At 53.7% G+C, this 22,573-nt stretch overlaps 3 protein-coding genes across 3 annotated transcripts; 1 reads left to right on the top strand and 2 right to left on the bottom strand.

The window, feature by feature from the left end:
• Nucleotides 1-349: 349 nt before the first annotated feature.
• LOC142836830 (alkaline phosphatase, germ cell type-like) lies at nt 350-3,257 on the top strand. The gene is made up of 11 exons (XM_075951438.1): nt 350-419; nt 502-618; nt 731-846; nt 967-1,141; nt 1,379-1,551; nt 1,763-1,897; nt 1,987-2,059; nt 2,149-2,283; nt 2,369-2,560; nt 2,764-2,883; nt 2,974-3,257. The coding sequence occupies exons 1-11, from the start codon at nt 350-352 to the stop codon at nt 3,255-3,257; spliced, it is 1,590 nt and encodes a 529-aa protein (XP_075807553.1).
• Nucleotides 3,258-7,287: 4,030 nt separating this feature from the next.
• On the bottom strand, nt 7,288-10,277 carry LOC142836777 (alkaline phosphatase, germ cell type). Its single transcript, XM_075951364.1, has 11 exons — nt 10,214-10,277; nt 10,014-10,130; nt 9,789-9,904; nt 9,466-9,640; nt 9,218-9,390; nt 8,856-8,990; nt 8,689-8,761; nt 8,175-8,309; nt 7,904-8,095; nt 7,670-7,786; nt 7,288-7,580 (listed from the first exon to the last, which is right to left on the bottom strand). The coding sequence occupies exons 1-11, from the start codon at nt 10,275-10,277 to the stop codon at nt 7,288-7,290; spliced, it is 1,590 nt and encodes a 529-aa protein (XP_075807479.1).
• Nucleotides 10,278-18,033: 7,756 nt separating this feature from the next.
• On the bottom strand, nt 18,034-21,459 carry LOC142836739 (intestinal-type alkaline phosphatase 1-like). Its single transcript, XM_075951276.1, has 11 exons — nt 21,346-21,459; nt 21,146-21,262; nt 20,943-21,058; nt 20,596-20,770; nt 20,355-20,527; nt 19,997-20,131; nt 19,833-19,905; nt 19,588-19,722; nt 19,310-19,501; nt 18,983-19,099; nt 18,034-18,899 (listed from the first exon to the last, which is right to left on the bottom strand). Exons 1-11 carry the CDS (start codon nt 21,416-21,418, stop codon nt 18,517-18,519), a joined length of 1,689 nt encoding a protein of 562 aa, XP_075807391.1. The 5' UTR covers nt 21,419-21,459; the 3' UTR covers nt 18,034-18,516.
• Between the last annotated feature and the right edge of the window lie 1,114 nt (nt 21,460-22,573).

The raw sequence follows: 22,573 nt of genomic DNA, 5'->3' as shown, positions 1-22,573 counted from the left end.
CCAGCCTGCGTGTTTCCAGCCCCACCCCAGAGCATATCCCAGTCCAGCTGGCTCTGGGGAACAAGAGAAGAAAGCTGGGTGGCCCTCACAGCACAGGACACAGGATCCTCATTCAGGGGAAGCAGTTCCCAGCCTCACACCCTTGAGGAGAGTGACCACGGCTCTGCCAGGACTCCTGGCCCGGACTATCCTAGCCACCCCACACCCTGCCGCTTCTCTCCAGGCAGCAGGGCAGAAGGGGTGGGTCAGGGTGGAGCCTGAGGATTAGGGAGGGGCACTGAGCTTCTCAAGTAAGAGCCATTTAAGTCCTAGCTCCCCATCTACGGCCCTCCCTTCATCAGCCTGAGCCATGCATGGAGCCTGGGTGCTGCTGCTGCTGCTGGGCCTCAGGCTACAGCTATCCCTTGGTGTCATTCCAGGTAAGCATGCTCCCTAACTGCTTGCCCCCACTCACAAACAACCTTATGACTGACACCTACCTCTGATCTCCCCTTTGACCAGTGGAGGAGAAGAACCCAGCTTTCTGGAACCAAAAGGCAGCAGAGGCCCTGGATGTTGCCAAAAAGCTGCAGCCCATTCAGACGTCAGCCAAGAACCTCATCCTCTTCCTGGGGGACGGTGAGTGTCTGAGGCCTGGCCACCCTGGGGTCCTTGCACTCCGAGCCCTCAAGGGCACTGGTGGGTCCAGGAAGGTCTGGGGTTCAGGTCTGACCAGATTCTATTCCTTCAGGGATGGGGGTGCCCACAGTGACAGCCACCAGGATCCTAAAGGGACAGTTGGAAGGCCATCTAGGACCCGAGACACCCCTAGCCATGGACCGTTTCCCATACATGGCTCTGTCCAAGGTGAGTACTGGGACACACCTGGGATGGGGAGAAGGCTGGCAACCAGGACAGTGAGGACGGCCCAGGAAGCAAGGACTACTGTCTACCAGTAAGACACACTGAGAATGTCTCTGTCCCCAGATATACAACGTGGACAGACAGGTCCCCGACAGTGCAGGCACAAGCACCGCCTTTCTCTGCGGCGTCAAGGCCAACTACAAGACCATTGGCGTGAGCGCAGCAGCACGATTCAACCAGTGCAACACCACATTCGGCAATGAGGTCATCTCAGTGATGTACCGTGCCAAGCAAGCAGGTAAGCTGGGCATGGAAGCACATACCTTTAATCCCAGCATTCAGGAGGCAGAGGCAGGTGGATCTGAGTTCAAGGCCAGCCTGGTCTACGTAGTGATTTCCAGGCCAGTCAGAGCTACCTAATGAGGACTTGTGCAAAACAACAAACCCAAGAAAGCGAGTGGGGATTGGAGCCAGGCGAAGGGGCTAGAGCAGGCTTGGAGCCCTAGGTTGTCCCCCTGATTCCTGTTATTTCCAGGAAAGTCTGTGGGAGTGGTGACCACCACGTCGGTGCAGCACGCCTCTCCAGCCGGCACCTACGCACACGCAGTGAACCGTGACTGGTACTCGGATGCACAAATGTCTGCTTCGGCACTGCAGGAGGGCTGCAAGGACATCTCTGTACAGCTCATCTCCAACATGGACATTGACGTGAGCTCCAGGAGTCGGGGGCGGGGCTGAACTGAGGTGTCACTCACTGCAGTATAGGCCTCTAACAGCCTGAGCTCTGAGGCTTCTGTGGCATCTGGGGACGGGGGAGGGTATTGAAAAGCAGCCCAGAAGAAATTCTTCCCACAAACCTGGTGGGGTCTCTCTGTCAGGAGACAGAAGGATCCCAATTCCTGTCCTGACTTGATCATAGGTAATCCTTGGTGGGGGCCGAAAGTTCATGTTTCCCAAGGGGACACCAGACCCTGAGTATCCAGACGACAGAGCTAAGTCCGGAAGCAGGCTGGATGGACAGAATCTGGTCCAGAAGTGGTTGACAGAGCACCAGGTGACAGGGACACCAGGGTAGGGACATAGTAAGTACTAGGACAGGACTGTGCCTCAGGGCTGTGTGCTAAGACTGGCTTGTCGCTGCAGGGGGCCCAGTATGTTTGGAACCGCACAGAGCTCATTCAGGCATCCCAGGACCCGGCAGTGACTCACCTCATGGGTAATGGTCCATGGCATTTCTTAGAACATCTGTGTATGTGCACGACCTCTCTACCAAGCCTGAGGATCCGTGTGTTACTGTGTCCTCAGGTCTCTTTGAGCCTGAACACATGAAATATGACATCTACCGAGACCCTACCCAGGACCCCTCCCTGGTGGAGATGACAGAGGTGGCCGTGCGCATGCTGAGCAGGAACCCCCGAGGCTTCTACCTCTTTGTGGAAGGTGAGTGGCTGTGCCTGGCAGAAAGGAGAAGGAGACAGGAGTCTAGGGCAGACTCAAGCATCTCCCCACCACTGGTTTCCTGCAGGGGGCCGCATTGATCATGGCCATCATGAAGGCATAGCCTACCGTGCACTGACTGAAGCTGTTATGTTCGACTCGGCCATTGATAAGGCGGACCAGCTCACCAGTGAGCAGGACACAATGATCCTCGTTACCGCTGACCACTCCCATGTCTTCTCTTTTGGTGGCTACGTACCTCGAGGGAACTCTATCTTTGGTAGGCCAGGGGACAAGGCAAATGTCTGCCCGTACTTGGGGTACCGTGTGCCAGAAATTTCTCTGGTCCTCAGTTTCCTTGTCTGTCAGATGTATAAAGACGAAGTACCTGCCTTCCAGGGGTTGGTGAAAACAGGCAAAGGGGAAGATTGTGGTCTATGTGGATTCCAAGCCAGGGCAGTTGCAAAATATCTCTCTGTGCAGGGCTGGGGGCCTCCTTCAATGCTCTGGATGGCAAAGCCTTTACCTCCATCCTGTATGGCAATGGCCCCGGCTATAAACTCCAGAATGGTGCCCGGGCAGATGTCACTGAGGAAGAGAGCCGTAAGTTTTATGGGGCCACCACCCTTGCAGTCAGAGGGTAGAGGGGACTGGGGTCAGATACCTTTTGCCCTAAAAACTTTGTTTCCCTAGGTGACCCCAAGTACCGGCAGCAGGCGGCTGTACCCCTGTCCTCGGAGACCCATGGCGGGGAGGATGTGGCGGTATTCGCGCGTGGTCCGCAGGCACACCTGGTGCACGGAGTACAGGAGCAGAATTACATTGCGCACGTCATGGCCTTTGCAGGCTGCCTGGAGCCCTACACCGACTGCGGCCTGGCGCCCCCTGCTGGCCGGAACGGTGCTGCGAGTCCCAGCACCCTGATGTTCCTGTTGGCAGCAACAGTGTCAATGCTGGTGACTGCTGCTGAACTCTGATTACCTGAGCTGACTGGGCTCTGCACCAGTGCCCCACTGCTGGCTCCAGTGACCACGCTAATACTCCCCTCTGGAACTTCTGTCCCTCGAGTTCCCTGAGCCTTGGCTTCAGGTCTTTAATCTCAGACAGCTCTAACTCAAGTCGCCAACCCAACCAGACTCCCACAGACCTCACTCAGAGTGTTACCAGCCTCAGAACTGCAGCACTTCCTCCCAGACCACCGCAGCCTAACAGGATGCCGATGCACCCCGGGGCCAGCTCTCCCTGGTGTTTGTCACTGATGTCAGTGCCCAGAAAATGTGATGTCACACACTCAGCCTGTGCCTGAGAAGAAGGACCATGTAGGCCTTTGATGTCCCCACAGGGCAAGGACTGAGCAGGAATGTGCTGGCCTTTCCTGGCTTCAGTGTCCACAGCTCATCTAGCAGACCCTGGAGAGGCTGACGTAACCAAGATAACCAGTGCCTCTTTGACGGTTCTCAGCTGCCACCACTAGGCCTTGAAGTCATGATCCTCCTGCCTCAGCCTCCTGGGTGCTATAATTACATGGATATGTCTCTATATCCCTGGCTTGCACATTAATGTCCAAGCAAAGAATGTGGCCTTCATTCTCCTGGGAGACTTGGCAAGAATAAAATGAATTACCGGGGCTGGAGAGATGGCTCAGTGGTTAAGAGCATTGCCTGCTCTTCCAAAGGTCCTAAGTTCAATTCCCGGCAACCATATGGTGGCTCACAACCATCTGTGATGAGGTCTGGTGCCCTCTTCTGGCCTGCAGGCATACACAGAATACTGTATTCAAATAAATAAATAATATTAAAAAAATGAAATGAATTACCTTACAACGTGATGCCTGCAGGGCTCTCCTGTTAGCCGAGATGGAATGAGGGAGAGGAGCAGACAGTTGGAGGGGCATTGACAAATGGGGGCACGAACAACACAGGAGGCCCTGGACATGTGAGGGATGAGTGGCGGCTTGCCCCTTCCACCTGGCAGTGAGCTTCGAGTTTGCAATGGTCAAACAGCTTAGCTACAGACAGCTCAATCCTTGCCTAAGGCTCCACCCCTTAGTCACCTATAGTCTACAGAGCAGGTAATGTACCTGGGCCAAAGTAGGCAAAGCTTATCCTGAAGTATCCAAAGCCCCACGCATACAGAAGACTATGTTCCTTGTTCTAACTAGGAAGGACTCTAATGGATCATGGCCAGTACAGTTTTCCACCTCGCTGTAAGCAGGCCACTCCAGACTCACAGGGAGTTGGCCTAGATTGGACTCAGATGGCAGATTGGCAAAGACTAGTAGGCTCACTCCAAAAGTGGTCAGGGAAGATAGTTGTGGTCACACCTGCCCTGGAAAATGTCTAGACTCTCCACCTCACCATTCTAGAAGATAAGGGCAGCTCAGGGGCACCCCAGGCTCCCATGGGGCAGCCGTGAGCACCAGCGTGTGACCCAGGGATCTGGATTTATCCTCTAGAGCCTGCATCCTGCAGAGATTGAATTCGAAGATCACCAAATGAAGAATTCTAGGATGTTGATGGCAGGGCCCTGAGGCAAGGAGCCAAGAGAGCAGGAGTGGGTGACCTGCAACCTTAACTATGGAGTGAGGAGGTTGAGCTGGGACATCTGCAGGTGCTCCGCAGCTAGCAGTACCTCCTCCTCCTCCTCAGAGAAGTCCTCCTGGAAGAACTGGTCCAGCGGCCGCTTGAGCGGTCTCAGGTCACATGGTGGTGGTGGGGGAGGGGGGGCGATCAGAGAAGCAGCAAGAACACAGCAGGGCCCAGATGCTCTAGCCCTGGAGAAGACACCTCCCATATCCTCTTCTGCCCACCAGGCCAAGGAGACCCTGCAGGGTGCTGAGCGTCCATAGCTGCCCCAGCATCACTGATGTACAGAGGGTCTGTTCTCCATGACAAGGCGATCCTGGAATGGAAAGCAGCCTGGCCCCACCCTGCTCTAGCACCCTCCAGCAATCCCCTAGCCCCTGCTGCTCACATTAGCCAGTGGTCAGCGGGGTCTCCAGCCACAGGATCTAGCTCCTCAGCCTTCTGCTCCTTAGTGCTGGTCCTCAGCAGGCTGAGCAGATGGCCCGTGAACACCCTGTAGGTGCCCAAGCCCTGCTCTGGGACAGGCTCCCAGGGGCATAGACGGAGGGACTCGGTTAATGGGACACCCAACAGACAGACAGTAAAAGTGTACCCCTGGGGCCCATCCTTCCCCTGCAACCCCATCCCCAGCCCAGACACCTCCTTGACAGAGTGATTGTCCTTGTTAGTTTTTTTTTTTTTTTGGTGGTGGGGAGGGGAGGTAGACAGGAATCTAGGGCAGAGATCAACTTTCAGATTCTAGAAAACTTTCCAGACATTCATTGCCACAGCTTCAGGAACACAGTTATAATCCATCTAACCAAGAAGTGGTGGAAGTCCCATCCACTCCAGTTCATCCAGCATAGGGAGGGGAGAGCTTCCTTCTACCCTTCAGCCCTTCTCTCGTCATCCTTCACTGTCACCACAGGCAGTGACACCGTAGGGCACTGTACTGAGAGCTGGGGCCTTTGCAATTCCTGGCCACTCTAGCTCCCTGCCCGGCCGAGGGCTGGGAATTTCGGATCCTGCAGTGTCACTACCCACTGTAATTATTCAGGGAAATTGCTTGTTCCCCCTTCCCACTGTCTGCTCCTGCCTGTAGGGTGTTGCTTCAAGGAGGACGCACACATGCAGATGATGCAGCGAAGGGCTCCTGTTGTCCAGGCTCTCTGTGAGCTGGAAGAGGTTGATTGGCCCCCCAGGAGAGGTGTGCACAGCTGGCCACCATGTGCAAATGCATGCAGCCATGACCGCAGCCTGGCTGGCCGTGTTCAAACGCATCGCAGTCTCGACTGCCTGCCTCTGTCCCTTCTTCCCAGGTGCCTTTTCACTGCCAAACCAGTAAAAAGGTTACAGAGCCCACCTCTGCTCTTCCGGTATGACCAACCAAGACACCAAGCCTTTGGCACAGTAAAGACTCTGCATTCCACGGCTGCAAACTACAGTAAGTTCCAAGAGGACAAGTATGTGAGCCAGTGTGGCATCTGGGGAGCCCAAGGGACCTTGCTGTCTCGCTGGTGTCCCTCACCTGAGCCCAGTGCATCAGGTAGTAGACCCTGAACTAGAGATGACCCGAATGCAAAGCCTTCAGGTTGCTCTTTCCTGTCGATCAACATGGCATTGATTGATCCATCTACTGGTGCCAAGACATCTCGCTCAAGTGTTGGGGCTCGCTCCAAGACCAATCAATCCATCCCTGCTACGAGCTTGCCTACAGTATCGTCCAAGGTGAGCTGGCCCTAAGTCACTTGTGTTAGTGTGGCCCACCTCCGTCCCCACCCAAAGACCACCCTCCCAGATGCTTTAGGCAAACAAGCCCTACAGACCGACATTGTGTACCAGTTGGTTTTATTGTGCCCAGGAGACTGGAGGGCCCAGGAAGATGATGTCAGACACAGCAGGGGGCACCTCTAATTCCCATATTATATGAAGGACTGAAATTTAGACTAGGCATGGCCCTGTCTCAAACGCTGGAGAGGGAAATGCCAGGTGCAGGCCCAGTGGATCAAGGAAGAAGCCACCAAGTGCTGCTGCCACCCAGATACTGGGGGGTAGGGGACAAGGCTCTCCATGTGCCAGGCCTCTTAAAGGAGCCTGGATCGAGGCCGTGTCAGAGCTTAGCTGGACCCATTATTCAAGGTGCAACAGAAGCCCACTGAGTCTGGCAATGGGGTGACTCAGACACAAGGTCCTGGTTGAGCCGTGGCTGCCTGCTGCTTCTTCCATGGTCAATAGGTATTGGAGCTTGTCTTGTCTCAGTCTTCAAGGCAGGGGAGTGCTTCATGTTTGAGGCTGGGTTAACACTCTCTGAGGTCTGTTGGAGCTTTAGGTGGGGTTGCGGCTTGGCAACCCGAGTTATATTAGAAACCTGGAAGTAGGGAACAAAGCCAGAGGGACAGGTGGAGCCCAGGAAACTATACTGGAGTCCAGTGAGCTTAGACAGTCAGGGTTCAGCTGCCACGGCTATCGTCAACATTGTCCCTGCCAACAGGAGCATCAGGGTAGAGGTCTGGCCCCGACTCGCAGCACCGTTCCGGCCAGCAGGGGGCGCCAGGCCGCAGTCGGTGTAGGGCTCCAGGCAGCCTGCAAAGGCCATGACGTGCGCAATGTAACTCTGCTCCTGTACTCCGTGCACCAGGTGTGCCTGCGGACCACGCGCGAATATCGCCACGTCTTCACCGCTATGGGTCTCGCTGTACAAGGGCACAGCCGCCTGCTGCTGGTACGTGGGGTTGCCTGCAAAAGAAGGGATGTCCTGAGCAGTGGCTTCCACCTCTATGAAGCTCTTAGCCCCTGCCCCATGTTGACAACCCCACTGAACTTACTGCTCTCTTCCTCAGTGACATCAGCCCGGACACCATTAAGGAGTCTGTAGCCGGGACCATTGCCATACAGGATGGAGGTAAAGGATTTGCCATCCAGAGCCTTGAAGGGAACCAGTCCTGCAGGGAGAAGAGATGACCTATATTTAAAAAATGGCCTCTGCACATCTTCACCTTTTGCCTGGTCACCAGATCCCCACGAGACAGCAATATCTGTCCCCTCTCTCCTGCACCTACCAAAGATGGAGGTCCCCCGAAGTGTGTAGCCACCAAAAGAGAAGACATGGGAGTGGTCAGCAGTGACGAGGATCATCGTGTCCTGCTCACTGGTGAGCTGGTCTGCCTTATCAATGGCCGAGTCGAACTTGACAGCCTCAGTCAGTGCACGGTAGGCTCTGCCTTCATGATGGCCATGATCGATGCGGCCCCCTGCAGGAAACCCGTGGTGGGGAGATGCTTGAGTCTGCCCTAGACTCCTGTCTCCTTTCTGCCAGGCACAGCCACTCACCTTCCACAAAGAGGTAGAAGCCTCGGGGGTTCCTGCTCAGCATGCGCACGGCCACCTCTGTCATCTCCACCAGGGAGGGGTCCTGGGTAGGGTCTCGGTAGATGTCATATTTCATGTGTTCAGGCTCAAAGAGACCTGAAGAAGAAAATCCATGGTTGAGCTGGGCAGTGGTGGTGCATACCTTTAATCCCAGCACTCGGGAGGCAGAAGCAGGCGGATCTCTGTGTGTTCCAGGACAGCTAGTGCTGTTACACAGAGAAACCCTGTCTCAAAAAACAAAACCAAAATAAAGGAAGGAAGGAAGGAAAGAGGGAAGGAAGGAAGGAAGGAAGGAAAGAAGAAAACCCATGGTGAACACCAGAGTAAGTAGTAGGGACATTATTAACCCCCCCTCCACACACAACTGCCCAGGTGATGGGGATGTATGTGTACTCATACACACACACACACACACACACACACACACACACTTCCCTAATGGAAGGGTTCCATAGCAAGAAACAGGAGTTATTACCCATGAGGTGTGTCACAGATGGGTCGAGGGATGCCTGAATGAGCTCCGTGTGGTTCCAAACATACCGGGCCCCCTGCAGGGACACAGCCAGTCTCCTAAGTACATACCTTCAAATACACAGCCCTCACTAGTTCCTGCTATGCCCTTTGCCCTAGGGGCCCCAATACCTGGTGCTTTGCCAGCCACTCTTGAACAAGGTTCCGTCCATCCAGCCTGGTTCCAGCCTGGCCAGTGTTAGTTGGATATTCCTGGTCTGGTGTTCCCTTGGGAAACATAAATTTGCGGCCACCACCAAGGATCACCTATAATCAGGAGAACTTGGGACCTAAGTGATCTTCTATTTCTTATCGACAGCACCTGGTCCCAACAGGTCTGAAAGAAGAGACTTCTTCTCTTGGCTGCGCCTTCTCTACCCATTCTCGACCAACCCCTCAACTACCCTATCAGAACTCAGAGTGTGGACTGTATAGTCTTCAGTGAGTGACAACCTTGCTCCAGCCCCCCTCCCTCCCTCATTCCTGGAACTCACATCAATGTCCACGTTGGAGATGAGCTGTACAGAGATGTCCTTGCAGCCCTCCTGCAGTGCCGAAGCAGACATTTCTGCATCCGAGTACCAACCTCGGTTCACCGAGTGTGCGTAGGTGCCGGCTGGAGAGGCGTGCTGCACCGATGTGGTGGTCACCACTCCCACAGACTTTCCTGCAGAAGAGGTCAGGTGAGCCACCCAGGACCCCAGCCCGCCCATGTCCGTCCTCAAGCCTTGTCCCAACCCACCTGCTTTCTTAGCGCGATGCATCACGGAGATGACCTCATTGCCCCATGTTGTGTTGCACTGGTCAAACTGTGCACTGGCACTCAGGCCAATGACCTTGAAATTCGTTTTGACCCCGCAGAGAATGGCAGTGGCTGTGCCTGCGCTGTCTGGGACCTGTACGTCTGTGTTGTACGTCTAGGGAGAGGTATTCTCAGCTCAGCTCTGCTGGACTTTCTGGGACTTGTTGTTCCCCACTGCTCCAGGTCTGCATTCTTCCCAGCCTCCTCCCTCCTGTACCAGCTCTTGCCATCCCTTGTGGGGACCCGGGTGCCTCCAAGCTCACCTTGGTCAGAGCTGTGTATGGGAAGCGGTCCATGGCTAGGGGTGTCTCGGGTCCCAGATGGTTTTCCAGCTGTCCCTTTAGGATTCGAGTGGCTGTCACTGTGGACACCCCCATTCCTGATGGAGAAGAACTCAGATCTTAACCCCCAGGCCCGCCTGGACCCACCAGCGGCCTTAGGTTCCTGAAGTTCAGGGGCTCCAGGGTGGCCAGGCCTCAGACACTCACCGTCCCCCAAGAAGAGGATGAGGTTCTTGGCTGAGGTCTGAATGGGCTGCAGCTTCTTGGCAACATCCAGGGCCTCTGCTGCCTTTCGGTTCCAGAAGGCTGGGTTCTCCTCCTCCACTGACCAAGAGAAGAGCAGAAGGGTCAGAAGGGCCCATGGGTGTGAAAGGAGCAGGCACCCGAAGGAAGGAGTGCCTCAGTACCTGGGACGACACTAAAGGACAGCTGTGACCCGACAGCCAGCAGCAACATGCAGGCTCCCCACATGGCTGGGGCTCTTTGCTGGTAGTTCAGAGGTTTGTGCAAGGAGAACCTGGAAGACCAGAATGCTAGCTGAGGCTCTGACTGCCTCTCCTTATATAGAGGAAGACTTACTTCCTGTTTGAAAGGCTCAGAGATCAAGCTTGGCGGTGGTGGCGCACGCCTTTAATCCCAGCACTCGGGAGGCAGAGGCAGGCGGATCTCTGTAAGTTTGGTCTACAAGAGCTAGTTCCAGGAGAGGCTCCAAAGCTACAGATAAACCCTGTCTCAGAAAGAAAGAAAGGCTCAGAGACCTTTTCTAATCCTCAGGCTCTACTCTAGCCCCACCCTACAGTGTGAACTGAAGCTTGTCTGGTTTAGGAAGGGCCAGGGCACGGAAGGCCAGGCCAATGTCCTGAATCTGAGGCTGCAGGTGGGTCCCAGGCATCTCCCCCAGGTTAGGTGGGAGGCTGAGGGCAGCTACGGTCAGAGAGAAGGGCACTAATCTTATGCTGCGGTGGTCACCAGCCCTCTGCTTACTCTGTTGCATGGGGACCCATCACTTTTTTTTTTTATTTTTCGAGACAGGGTTTCTCCGTAGCTTTTGGTTCCTGTCCTGGAACTAGCTCTTGTAGACCAGGCTGGTCTCGAACTCACAGAGATCCGCCTGCCTCTGCCTCCCGAGTGCTGGGATTAAAGGCGTGTGCCACCACCGCCCGGCTGGAACTAGCTCTTGTAGACCAGGCTGGCCTCAAACTCACAGAGATCCGCCTGCCTCTGCCTCCCGAGTGCTGGGATTAAAGGCGTGCGCCACCACCGCCCGGCCCCATCACTTTTTTTTTGTTCCAGAGATAGTTTCCCTAACTGCATCTCCCTGGAATTGGGGCAGGTAAGGTATCCATCCCAGAGCATTGGCCAGGAGGAATACTGAATTGGAAAGATGGAGCTGGCAGGTCCCATAGATCCTTGTTTGTGAGGCAGCTACTTTTGTGTGTGTTTGCATACAGCTGAAACAGAGGCTGTGCAAGATCCTGAGCCAAACCAGACAAGGCCTGGATCTTCCTCAGGAGCAGGCCAGTTTTACCTATGGTGTGGACCTCTGTTCTCCTGGGCAGGTAGAGGGTCCCAAGATGAGTACTCTGCAGAGACCCGGGGACATCTGCAGGTTACAGGTGTAGACTAGGATTCGGAACTGGGAGATTTCTCTCTTTTTTGTTGTTTTTGTTTTGCTTGGTTTGGTTTGGTTTGGTTTTGTAGACAGGGTTTCTCTGTAGCTTTGGAACTCATCAGGCTGGCCTTGAACTCACAGAGATCCACCCGCCTCTGCCTCTAGAGTGCTGGGATTAAAGGCGTGCACCACCACCGCCTAGCTTGAACTGGGAGCTGTCTATAGCCAGAGGGTAGGCTCAATGCATTTCTGTGTCCAGTGATCCCACCTCAGAGCGTAGAACCCAGATCCTGTTATATGAGGTTCAGCCTTATTCACAGTAGCCAAGAGGTGTGGGGACAAGCCACACGTCCATGGATGGATGAGTGGACCAGAAACAGGACCCAGGTAGGCGTGGTGGCTCAAGGTTGTAAAATCAGGTCTTCTGATCCATGTCAGGAAGAGGGAAGATTGAAGGCTGTTCTATGCTGTAGCAAATACATAGCAAATACATTGACTCAAGACCAACCAGTCAGCTGGGCAGTGGTGGCACACTCCGGAGGTAGCGGTAGGTGGATCTTTGTGAGTTCAAGGCCAGCCTGGTCTACAAAGTGAGTACCAGGCCAGCCAGGGCTATACAGAGATTTTTATCTCAGATAAATAGAGATCAGTGGGCTGGAATGTGGCTCAGGTGGCAGCACACAGGAATTCCAGGTTCAATTCCCATTGCTACATAAATCAGGTGTGTGAAAGATGGATCATCCTCGAAATCCCAGGTGTGTGAAAGATGGATCATCCCTGAAATCCCAGGTGTGTGAAAGATGGATCATCCTCGAAATCCCAGGTGTGTGAAAGATGAATCATCCTTGAAATCCCAGCACTCTCACGCCAGCACTTGAGACGTGAAGTCACCCTGGGTGGGCGTGGTTGCACAGGCCTCTAATCCCAGCACTGAGGAGGAGGCAGAGGTAAGTAAATCTCTGAGAGTTCAAAGCCAGCCTGATCTACAAAGTGAGTTACAAGACAACCAGGGCTGTTACACAGAGAAACCCTGTCTCAAAAAACTGAGAGAGAGAGAGAGAGAGAGAGAGAGAGAGAGAGAGAGAGAGAGGGAGGGAGGGAGGGAGGGAGGGAGGGAGGGAGGGAGGGAGGGAGAGAGAGAGAGAGAGAGAGAGAGAGAGAGAGAGAGAAGTGAAGGCAGGAGAAACAGATGTTCGATGTTCAATGTCACTCTTGACTATATTAGAAAGTGTAGAGAAACATAGACCCTGTCTCAGAAAGCACATACACCAGGGTGGTGGTGGTGTTTCGAGACAAGGTCTCACTATGTAGGCCTGGCTAGCCTGAATATGGGGACCAGTTAAGCCTTGAACATGCAGAGAACTCAGGGACACCTGGAAACTTTTGTGTCTGATAATGGTCGTATTAGCTACTGGTAAACCTTTCTGGTATCACTCAGTTTAACTGTGCCTGGCCTCCATAGCCCTAAAGCTGTGACTGTGACCGATTTCATCCAAACTTAAGTGCTGGTATTACAGGCATGCTCCCCCAAGCCTGCCCTAATTACTTTTCTTTTGATATAGGGTCTCAATAGGTTGTCTAGGTGGTTTTTAACTTTACCATGTAGCCCAGGCTGGCCTAGGGATCCTCCTACCTCAGTCTCCCAAGTATCTGGGCTTGTAGGTGTGTGCCATTATGATACACAGACTTGTGTGTTTGAATGTTTCCCTTTTTAAATTTTTTTGAGATTGTATCTCACTCTGAAGCCAGGTAGTCTTCAAATTCAAAACAATTCCCCTGCCTCAGACTCCAAAATGGTAGAATGAATGGGATCAACTTTCATGTCTGATTTTGGATAGTGTTTGTTTGGGATTTTGCTTTTGTGTTCTTGGTTTGGTTGAGTCAGTGTCTCATGTAGTCCAGGCTAGCCAGGAACTTGCTATGTAGCCTAGGATGACTTTGAACTCCTAATCCTACAGGTTCCACCTCCCAAATGCTTGAATTCAGGTAGATGCCACAGCACCCCATCTGTTTTGTTTTTAATACAGGGTCTCATGTAGCCCAGGCTGACCTCAAATTCACTGTAGATCTGGGGTTGCTTCTGAGCTCCTCATCTGTGGTCTCCACCTCTGGAGTCATAATCTGCCAGGATTATAGGCAGATGCCACCACAGTCAGCCTCGGGTGGGTTCATTTGATTTGATTTTGAGTTTCTGATAGTTTGAAGCTGGACCACATGTAGCCCAGGCTGGCCTTGAACTCAATATGTGGCCGAGGAGAGCGAGGATCATACACCACCTTGCCCAGTGCTGGGGATCAAACCGAGGATTTCGTGCATACTAGGCAAATGCTTGGACAGCTGAACTACACCCCAACCCACTGAAGAGATGATGAACAATTTTGCAGAATAGCTCTGCAACTCCACATGCCCATCAGCAATGCTCAGATGACCCAGTTTTTGCTGCATCTAAAATCAAGTCCATAGCCTCAGTGTTAATTGGACTGATCTCATTTGGCCACTCCCTCTGTGACCTACAGTAATATTTTATCTTTTTAAGGTTGACAAATCTATTTTGATTCTGTGTATTCTCTAAGCGAAGGCGCAGGGATTGTCATGACTGCTTCTATCTCCCCAGGTCTCTCCAGGACAGCTCACTAAGAGCTTGGTGACAGTCCTCGACACTCAGGGAGCACATGGCAGGGGCTGGGGATAGATGTGGACCCCCAGAAGGTTCAGAGTGCACAGGGACACCTCCAGGTAGGTACCCCAGTCACTCTTTACATTTCTTTCATGGCAGCCTCCCCCCAGGAACAGGCAGAAGCTGTGTGACCATCCTGCTTCCTACTGAAGAAAGTTTTTTTTCCTGGTTTTTATTATTATTATTATTTTATTTTATTTTTACTTAAAAATTTCCACTTCCTCCCATTTCCCTCCCCTCTCCCCCACTCCTCCTCCCTCTCCAGTCCGAAGAGCAGTCAGGGTTCCCTGCCCTATTGAAAGTCCAAGGACCTCCCCCCTCCATCCAGGTCTAGGGAGGTGAGCATCCAAACAGGCTAGGCTCCCACAAAGCCAGTACATGCTGTAGGATCAAAACCCAGTGCCATTGTCTTTTGCTTCTCAGTCAGCCCTTCTTGTCCGACACGTTCAGAGAGTCCAGTTTGATCTTATGCTTCATCAGTCCCAGTCCAGCTGGCCTTGGTGAGCTCCCATTAGATCAGCCCCACTGTCTCAGTAGGTGGGTGCACCCCTCGTGGTCCTGACTTCCCTGCTCATGTTCTCCCTCCTTCTGTTCCTCATTTGGACCTTGGGAACTCATTCCAGTGCTCCAGTGTGGGTCTCTGTCTCTATCTCCATCCATCGCCAGATGAAGGTTCTATGGTGATATGCAAGATATTCATCAATATGCCTAAAGGATAGGGCCATTTCAGGCTGCCTCTCCTCAGCTGTCCAAGGATCTAGCTGGGGACATCTCCATGGACACCTAAAATGGCTCCCTTAATGCAAACTGTGCAACCACTTTGGGAATCAGTGTGGCGGTTTCTTAGGAAATTCGGGATCAACCTACCCCAGGATCCAGCAATACCACTCTTGGGAATATACACAAGAGATGCCCTATCATATTACAAAAACATTTGTCCAACTATGTTCATAGCAGCATTATTTGTAATAGCCAGAACCTGGAAACAACCTAGATGCCCCTCAATGGAAGAATGGATGAAGAAAGTGTGAAATATGTATGCATTAGAGTATTACTCAGTGGTAAAAAAAACAATGACATCTTGAATTTTGCATGCAAATGGATGGAAATAGAAAACACTATCCTGAGTGAGGTAACCCAGACCCAAAAAGATGAATACGATATGTACTCACTCATAAGTGGATTCTAGCCATAAATAAAGGACATTGAGCCTATAATCCGTGATCCTAGAGAAGCTAAATAAGAAGGTGAACCCAAAGAAAAATATATAGTTATCCTCCTGGATATTGGAAGGAGACAAGACTGCGTGCAAAAATTGGAAACTGGGGGTGGGGGTGGGGGAGTAAGGGGATATGGCGAGAAAAAAGTGAGAAGGGGGATGGGGAGAGGTTGGGGGAATGGAACGGTTGGGATGGAGGAAGGGTGGATATGGGAGCAGGGAAGAAAGTTTTAAGATAGATGTATTTACATATTTATTTAGTATGTGTACAGTGTCCTACCTCATACCAGAGGAGGGCACCAGATCTCACTATAGATGTTTGTGAGCCACCATGTATGGTTGCTGGGAATTGAACTCAGGACCTCTGGAAGAGCAGCCAGTGCTCTTAACCTCTGAGTCATTGCTCCTCCCTCTGATGTTGCATACAGCAGACCTCATGTGATCAGAGGACTACCAGGGGGGTTGGTAGGCTGATACAGAGCATCCGACACTGGGTGGGCTGTGTCTAGAAGCCACGTTAGCCCCCATCCAGCCAGGAACCCGCTCATTGTTTGTATGATATCTCTCCTCTCAGACCAGGTCTGCCCAGCCTTTAAGGAGCCAAGGGAAACGACCAAGCTACGTCCATGGCCTTCTCAACCCTCCTGACTGAAGGGCCTCCATGTCTGTCACACATGGCTATTGCTGCTCCACTGAGCAGCTAGGTACATCGTGTTCATGGTTGGACCAAAAGGAGTGCTCGCCACAGAGCTGTGGGGGCCTGGCCATCTGCAGGGTCACATGCTCAGTTAGGACTATATGGAGAGTCTTCTTGTCATAGCAGGAGTGAAGCCCATAGAAGACGAAGGAGCCCCCAGAGCACCGTTACTGTGACTACTGTGTGGGCTCCGAACACTTGGGCCGATGGCACTGGCTGCAAAGACTGATCCTCAGCCAGCTGCTGAGTGAGGCTCAGGACATGGACAGCGCGACCGTGACCGTATTCTTCACGGTCAGGCTGGGACACACACACTCTTCCCACTGCACACGAATATGAGTGCTATCCCTGGGAACTCCCCAGATGTTGGCAATCCAGCAGGTGGCCTGGTACTGGGAGGGGAGCTAGGGGGAGCTGGGCTCAGGCAGAACTCTGGAGGAGGGAGTAAATAGTTTTCCTGGAGCAGTCACAGGGTCGAGCCTTGGAATCTGTGATATCCACCTCCTAAGTAAGGAAGTCAGAGGGAGAGGCAGTAGCCCCGATAGAGATGGTGATTAGATCCCGGAGGGATCCCTCACTCTCTCAACCTCATGGAAGAGCCTCTGTCCCGATGGGTGTCCTAGGAGCATCTGCTCGGCCTGCTGGAGGCAGATGTGAAGCAGAAGAAGCAGATGTTGTGTAGGATCAGGAAAAAGCTGGAGCAGTGGCGAACCAACGGGAGCCGCAGGAGCTGGGGGAGGCAGGCTCTAGAGCCGCAAGAGCTGGGGGAGGCCAGCTCTGGGGCAGGGCACACAGATAAGAACTGGGCCAGTCTGCTCTCCACCCCAGATCTCTGTGTCCAAGCATATCACCCCTCAGCAAGACATCATCGCCATGCACAGCAAAGTGCCCCTGGGGCAGCTGCAGATCAGCTCTCAGAGGGATGCACAGACCTGAGGGACCAGCAATGTGAGGAGGTTCTGGAACTCTGTCTGGGTCATCTTCTCAGTTATGGTCAAGGTCCTCCATGTCCCTGGATATCCTGTACTCGCTGTCCTTTGTTTCCTGTCCTCAGCCCCACAGCTGCAGTAGAAGTGACCGCTGGACCAGATCTTCCAGGAGAATGAGGAGGAGCTGCTAGCTTCGCAGTATCTTTAGCAGATGTCCCAGCTCATCTGCTCCATGCGTGGCACCGCAGGGAAGGCTGCAGGTCCCCAACTCCTGCGCTTCAGCTCCTTGCCTCAGGGCCCCTCTACCACCTTCCTAGAGCTACCTACTCAGTGACCTTTGAACTTTCTATCTTTGCTAAAGCCGCACCACAGGAAGCAGATGGGAGCTCTGGAGGGTGGATCCAGACCCCCTGGTCACAAGCTGGTGCTCACTGCAGCCCCATGGGAGCCTGGGAAGACTGGAGTCGTGCCCCGCCCCCCTGCCCCCCCCCCCAGCTGCCCTTGTCTCCTGGGATAGTAAAGTGGAGAGCCTAAATGTTTTCCAGGGCAGGTGTTACCACCTTGGGAGAGCCCGCTGGCGTCCGCCCACCTTGAGCAGGATGTGGCCCGAGAGAGGGAGGCAGTGATGCACGGCTCCCCTGGAGCCGCCACCAGGTCTGCCTGGGCCAGGCCAGCCGCCACTCTCACCTGCTGGCTGCTCTGGGTGAAGGACGGGGTACGAACGCTGAGCTAGGTGTCCAGGCGTTTCCTGATCTCCACCTGAGCAGCTTCGCCATCACTGCAGCCCCAGGCTGCACTCATCAGGGCCTTTTTGCTCCACCCCGTGCCCTGCCTCTCCAGCTAGGGAGTCCTTAGGCCAGGAATGAGCTGTGTGTGTGGCTTAGCAATTTGACCCTCTGGAGACCTGCACCTTCTGGTCAGAAGGCAGGGCCTGAGGTCATGGCTCACTGAACTTTGTCCACTTTCACGCTGCTCTCTTCCTCAGACAGCCTCTCCCCAACCTCCTAAGATCCACTACCCACCTGCCCACCTGCACTGTGTGCCCCAGGTGCCCAGGGTTTTCTTACTAGAAAGTACTGGAAGCATTGGCTTATGTAACAGTTCATTTTATTGTCATTATGTCTCTTCAAAGATTGGAGGCCCCAAAGGTAGGAAATAGCCCGTGTTCAGTATCTATGCGTAGCTGGAGATGGGCAGGGGGAAGCCGAGACTGCTTTGGGCTGCTTGCCGAGACTCCACGGCCTCCTGGACCTCTGCTTGGATTTCTTGGGAGGAAGCCAAGACCTGAAAAGCTAAGTTCCTTGGGTCCCTGTGAAGGTTGATGGTGTGAAGGAGAGTCTAGGGCAACCCTGGACCTCGGCCTCTTGGGTACCATTCGGTACCTCCCACTCCAGAGACAGTCAGTTGAGAAGCAGAAGCCCCGGGGCAAGTTATAAAGCCTAGAGTGTTTTCTCAGAGGTGGCCACTAGAGTTGTGGACTAGAACTCAGGACTGATAGGGCAAAGGAAACCCTGAGTGGGGGTGAAAGGGACCAGCGGTTTGACACTGGGGAGGAGCCTAGCGGGGCACCGGACCATCATGGTGCCGCTATGCGTGTCCCTACTAGCAGCAACAGCGCACTAAGCAGCAGCCTCAGGGACAACAGTGCAGTGGCCTGGCCTGCTGCGCTGTTTGTGACTTTTGTCGGGGCCATGGTGCTGCTCTGACCAGCGGGGGCGATGGTGCTGCTCTGGCCAGCGGGGGCGATGGTGCTGCTCTGGTCAGCAGGGGGCGCCAGGCCGCAGTTGGTGTAGGGCTCCAGGCAGCCTGCAAAGGCCATGACGTGCGCGATGTAACTCTGCTCCTGTACTCCGTGCACCAGGTGTGCCTGCGGCCCACGCGCAAATATCGCCACATCCTCCCCGCCGTGGGTCTCTGATGACAGGGGTACAGCTGTCTGCTGCAGGTATGAGGGGTCACCTAGGGAGACAGGGTGTTCAGAAGGAGCAGCATCCTGGGCTTCTCTGCCTGCAGGCCCAGTTAGGCAACACCGCGGCCCTTACCACTCTCTTCTCTGGTGACATTGGGCCGTTGGCCTAAACTAAGAGCGTAGCCCGGGCCGTTGCCATAGAGAATGGAGGTGTAGGTTTTGCCATCCTGAGCATTTTGTGGCGCCAGACCTGCATGGAGGAACGGAGACACCATGTCCTTGTACTGACTACGGCTTTTGGAGTGCAGGCAAGCTCACCGCTTTGCCTGCTCAATAGTTAAATGGTCACCGATCCCTACAAGTCAGGTGCTGTTTGTGACATTTTGACAAGCAAGGAAACTGAGGCCCAACGTCATCCATATACTTGAGGAACACCACCTGACACTGTCCTTTGCCCTACCGAAAATAGAGGTCCCCCGAAGCGTGTAGCCACCAAAAGAGAAGACGTGGGAGTGGTCAGCGGTGACGAGGATCATCGTGTCCTGCTCACTGGTGAGCTGGTCTGCCCTCTCAATGGCAGAGTCAAACATGACAGCCTCAGTCAATGCCAGGTAAGCTGTGCCCTCATGGTGGCCTTGATCAATACGACCCCCTGCAGGAAGCCAGTGATGGGGGAGATGCTTGAGTTTGCTCTGGGACCCTGGCCCTGCCTCTTTCCCTGTAGGCACAACCACTCACCTTCCACAAAGAGATAGAAGCCTTGTGGGTTCCTGCTCAGCATGCTCACAGCCACCTCTGTCATTTCCTTGAGGGATGGGTCCACTAAGGGGTTTCGGTTGATATCATATTTCATGTCTGTTGGCTCAAAGAGGCCTGAGAGGCACAGGAATCCATGGTGACCACTAAGCTGGGAAGTGGGGATGGGGGTTCATGGCGTACATACAGACCCACTGAGAGGTGCCAGGGCAGAACTAGGGCATTACCCATGAGGTGAGTCACTGTTCTGTCCTGGGATGCCTCAATGAGCTCCTCGCGGTTCCAAACATACCGGGCCCCCTGCAGTGACAGAGCCAGTCTTAGCACACAGCCCTGGGGTGCAGTCCTGCCCTGGGCCCTGCTTTGGCCTCTCCCCTGGAACCCATATCACCTGGTGATTTTTCAGCCACTTCTCCACTAGGTTCCCTCCATCCAGCCTTGTTCCAGATTGGCTACTGTCATTTGGGTATTCAGGGTCTGGCGTCCCCTTGGGAAACATGTACTTGCGACCTCCACCGAGAATCACCTTTGGTCAGATAATCAGCACAGATAGACTTAGGACTTTATGGGTCCTGCACCCCCTGACATACAATGCCTGTGCCACCACCATATCTGTGGGATATACCTTTCCTGGGCTTTCCACACCCCCCTACTAGAGGACCTGGAGTTCAGACATTTTATGCCTTGGACTTTGGCCAGTCCAAGGTTCATCCCTTGGTCCAGCCTTCCCCATGGTTCTTGGAGCTCACATCAATATCTATGTTGGAAATGAGTTGCGTGGCGATGTCCTTGCAGCCCTCCTGAACTGCAGAAGTAGGCATTTCTCCATCCGAGTACCAATTACGGTTCACCGTGTGTGCGTAGGTGCCGGCTGGAGAGGCATGCTGCACCCTGGTGGTGGTCACCACTCCCACAGACTTTCCTGTAGATGATAGGATGTCACCCAGTGATCCAGACCTGCCCGAGCTCCCAAGCCCAGCACCAACCTACCTGCTTTCTTTGCACGGTACATCACTGAGATGACCTCATTGCCAAATGTGGTGTTGCACTGGTCAACTCGGGCTGCTGCACTCACTCCAATGGTCATGTAGTTGGCCTTGACCCCGCACAGATAGGCGGTAGCTGTACCCGCACTGTCTGAAACCTGTCTGTCCACGTTGTATGTCTGGGGACAGAGACACTCTCAGCTGTGTGCTACTGGTAGACATTAGTCCTGTCTTCCTGGGACATGCCCACACTGTTCTGGTTGCCAACTTGGGCTCCAGTTCTAGATTCTTTCTCCTCCAACCATTTCCAACCTCTTCTCCCTCATCCCAGATATGTGGCTCAGTACTCACCTTGGACAGAGCCATGTATGGGAAACGGTCCATGGCTAGGGGTGTCTCGGGTCCCAGATGGCCTTCCAACTGTCCCTTTAGGATCCTGGTGGCTGACACTGTGGGCACCCCCATCCCTGAAGGAGCAACACCTGATCAGACCTGAGTCCCCAGGGTGCTTGGAAAGCAAAGGACCCCAGAGTGGCCAGGCCTCGAAAACTCACCGTCCCCCAGGAAGAGGATGAGGTTCTTGGCTGACGTCTGAATGGGCTGCAGCTTCTTGGCAACATCCAGGGCCTCTGCTGCCTTTTTGTTCCAGAAGGCTGGGTCCTCCTCCTCCGCTGGCCAAGAGGAAGCAGACCCAGGTTAGTCCAAGTGGGGATGTCAGGTTAATCCTGTGGGAGTCCGGAAGGAGCCTTCTTACCTGGGATGACACCAAAGGACGGATGTATCTTGAGGCCCAGCAACAACAATAGCAGCACCAAGTCTTCCTGCATGACTGGAGCTACTGGTAAGTTGCGCGGCTAGAAAACAAGGCACCAACTGCTATTTGACCTGCCTGGACTCGAGTCAGAGGAGGACTTTGTTTCTGGCTGTAAAGGGTCATGTCCCTCCCCTAGATACAAAGTCACTCTGTCCCCACCCCTGACCTGTGAACTGAAGCCTAGTTGTTAGGGTGTGACTGGGCCAGGCTCCTGTGTCTCCCCCTAGGCTGGATGATAGGTTAGGGGGGCGATCCTGGATAAAACACCCGTGCTGTGTGCTGCTGGGGCCACCCTCTACTCATGAGTGTCTTGTCAGGGATTCTTAGATTTCTTGAGAGCCATCTGGAACCAGGCTGTGCTCCGGATGCTCAAAGTCGGTGGGATTCCAAGCACCCAGCCTCGGCCAGCACCTGGATTTGATTCCCTAGACCCAGGATACCCACTGATAAGCATAGACAATGGCCTGACCACCCTGCCCTCCAACTGTCTTCTCACTAGCCTTGCCTGAGGAAGGTGATACATTTGGGACCGGACCCTCAAAGTGACTGCTGCGTGGTCTTAATAGTGTTGATGGCACAATCCCGAGTGGAAGCCCTGTCCATGCCTTCAGTTCCTGGTGGCGTGCTGGGCCTGCCTTGTAAACCCCAGGGTGTGTATCTTTTATGTGCATTCAACCTGTGATCAGAACACAAGGTTGGGGTGGCACTGCTGCTTTGGGCCAGAAGTGACACTGGCTGGATTTTTCAGAGTGATCCTCAATCTTGTGTAGGTGAGATTGACCCCTGTTCCCTCTGGCAGATAGGTGGGGCCCAAGGGTGAGTCTATTATCCATTGCCCTGGGCGTACCTAGGTAACCTCTGATAAGGAGTAAGAGGCAGGTTCAGAAGTATTTCTGCTTTTTTAACAATCCCATTTCTGTGTACCTACCCAAAGGAATTAGAGCAGGGCTCCACAAGCTGCCTGTATGGCAGACTTCCACAAGCCTGGCTCTAGGGAGTCAGAATCAGGGTTAAGTTTGAGGATAGCTTGGGTTACTCAGGGAGGCCCTGTCCCAAATAACAAAATTAAAGAGTGTCACTTGTGACATAGACGTGGAGAGGGGTCACTGGGTTAAGAGGGCACAGGGGAAGAGGGGGGATGTGGAAGAAAGGGAGGAGAGAAACAGTA

Source organism: Microtus pennsylvanicus, chromosome 17, assembly GCF_037038515.1.
Source record: "Microtus pennsylvanicus isolate mMicPen1 chromosome 17, mMicPen1.hap1, whole genome shotgun sequence".
Taxonomy (NCBI): domain Eukaryota; kingdom Metazoa; phylum Chordata; class Mammalia; order Rodentia; family Cricetidae; genus Microtus; species Microtus pennsylvanicus.
Note: the sequence above shows the minus strand (reverse complement) of the source record. Positions and strands in the feature narration are given on the sequence as shown.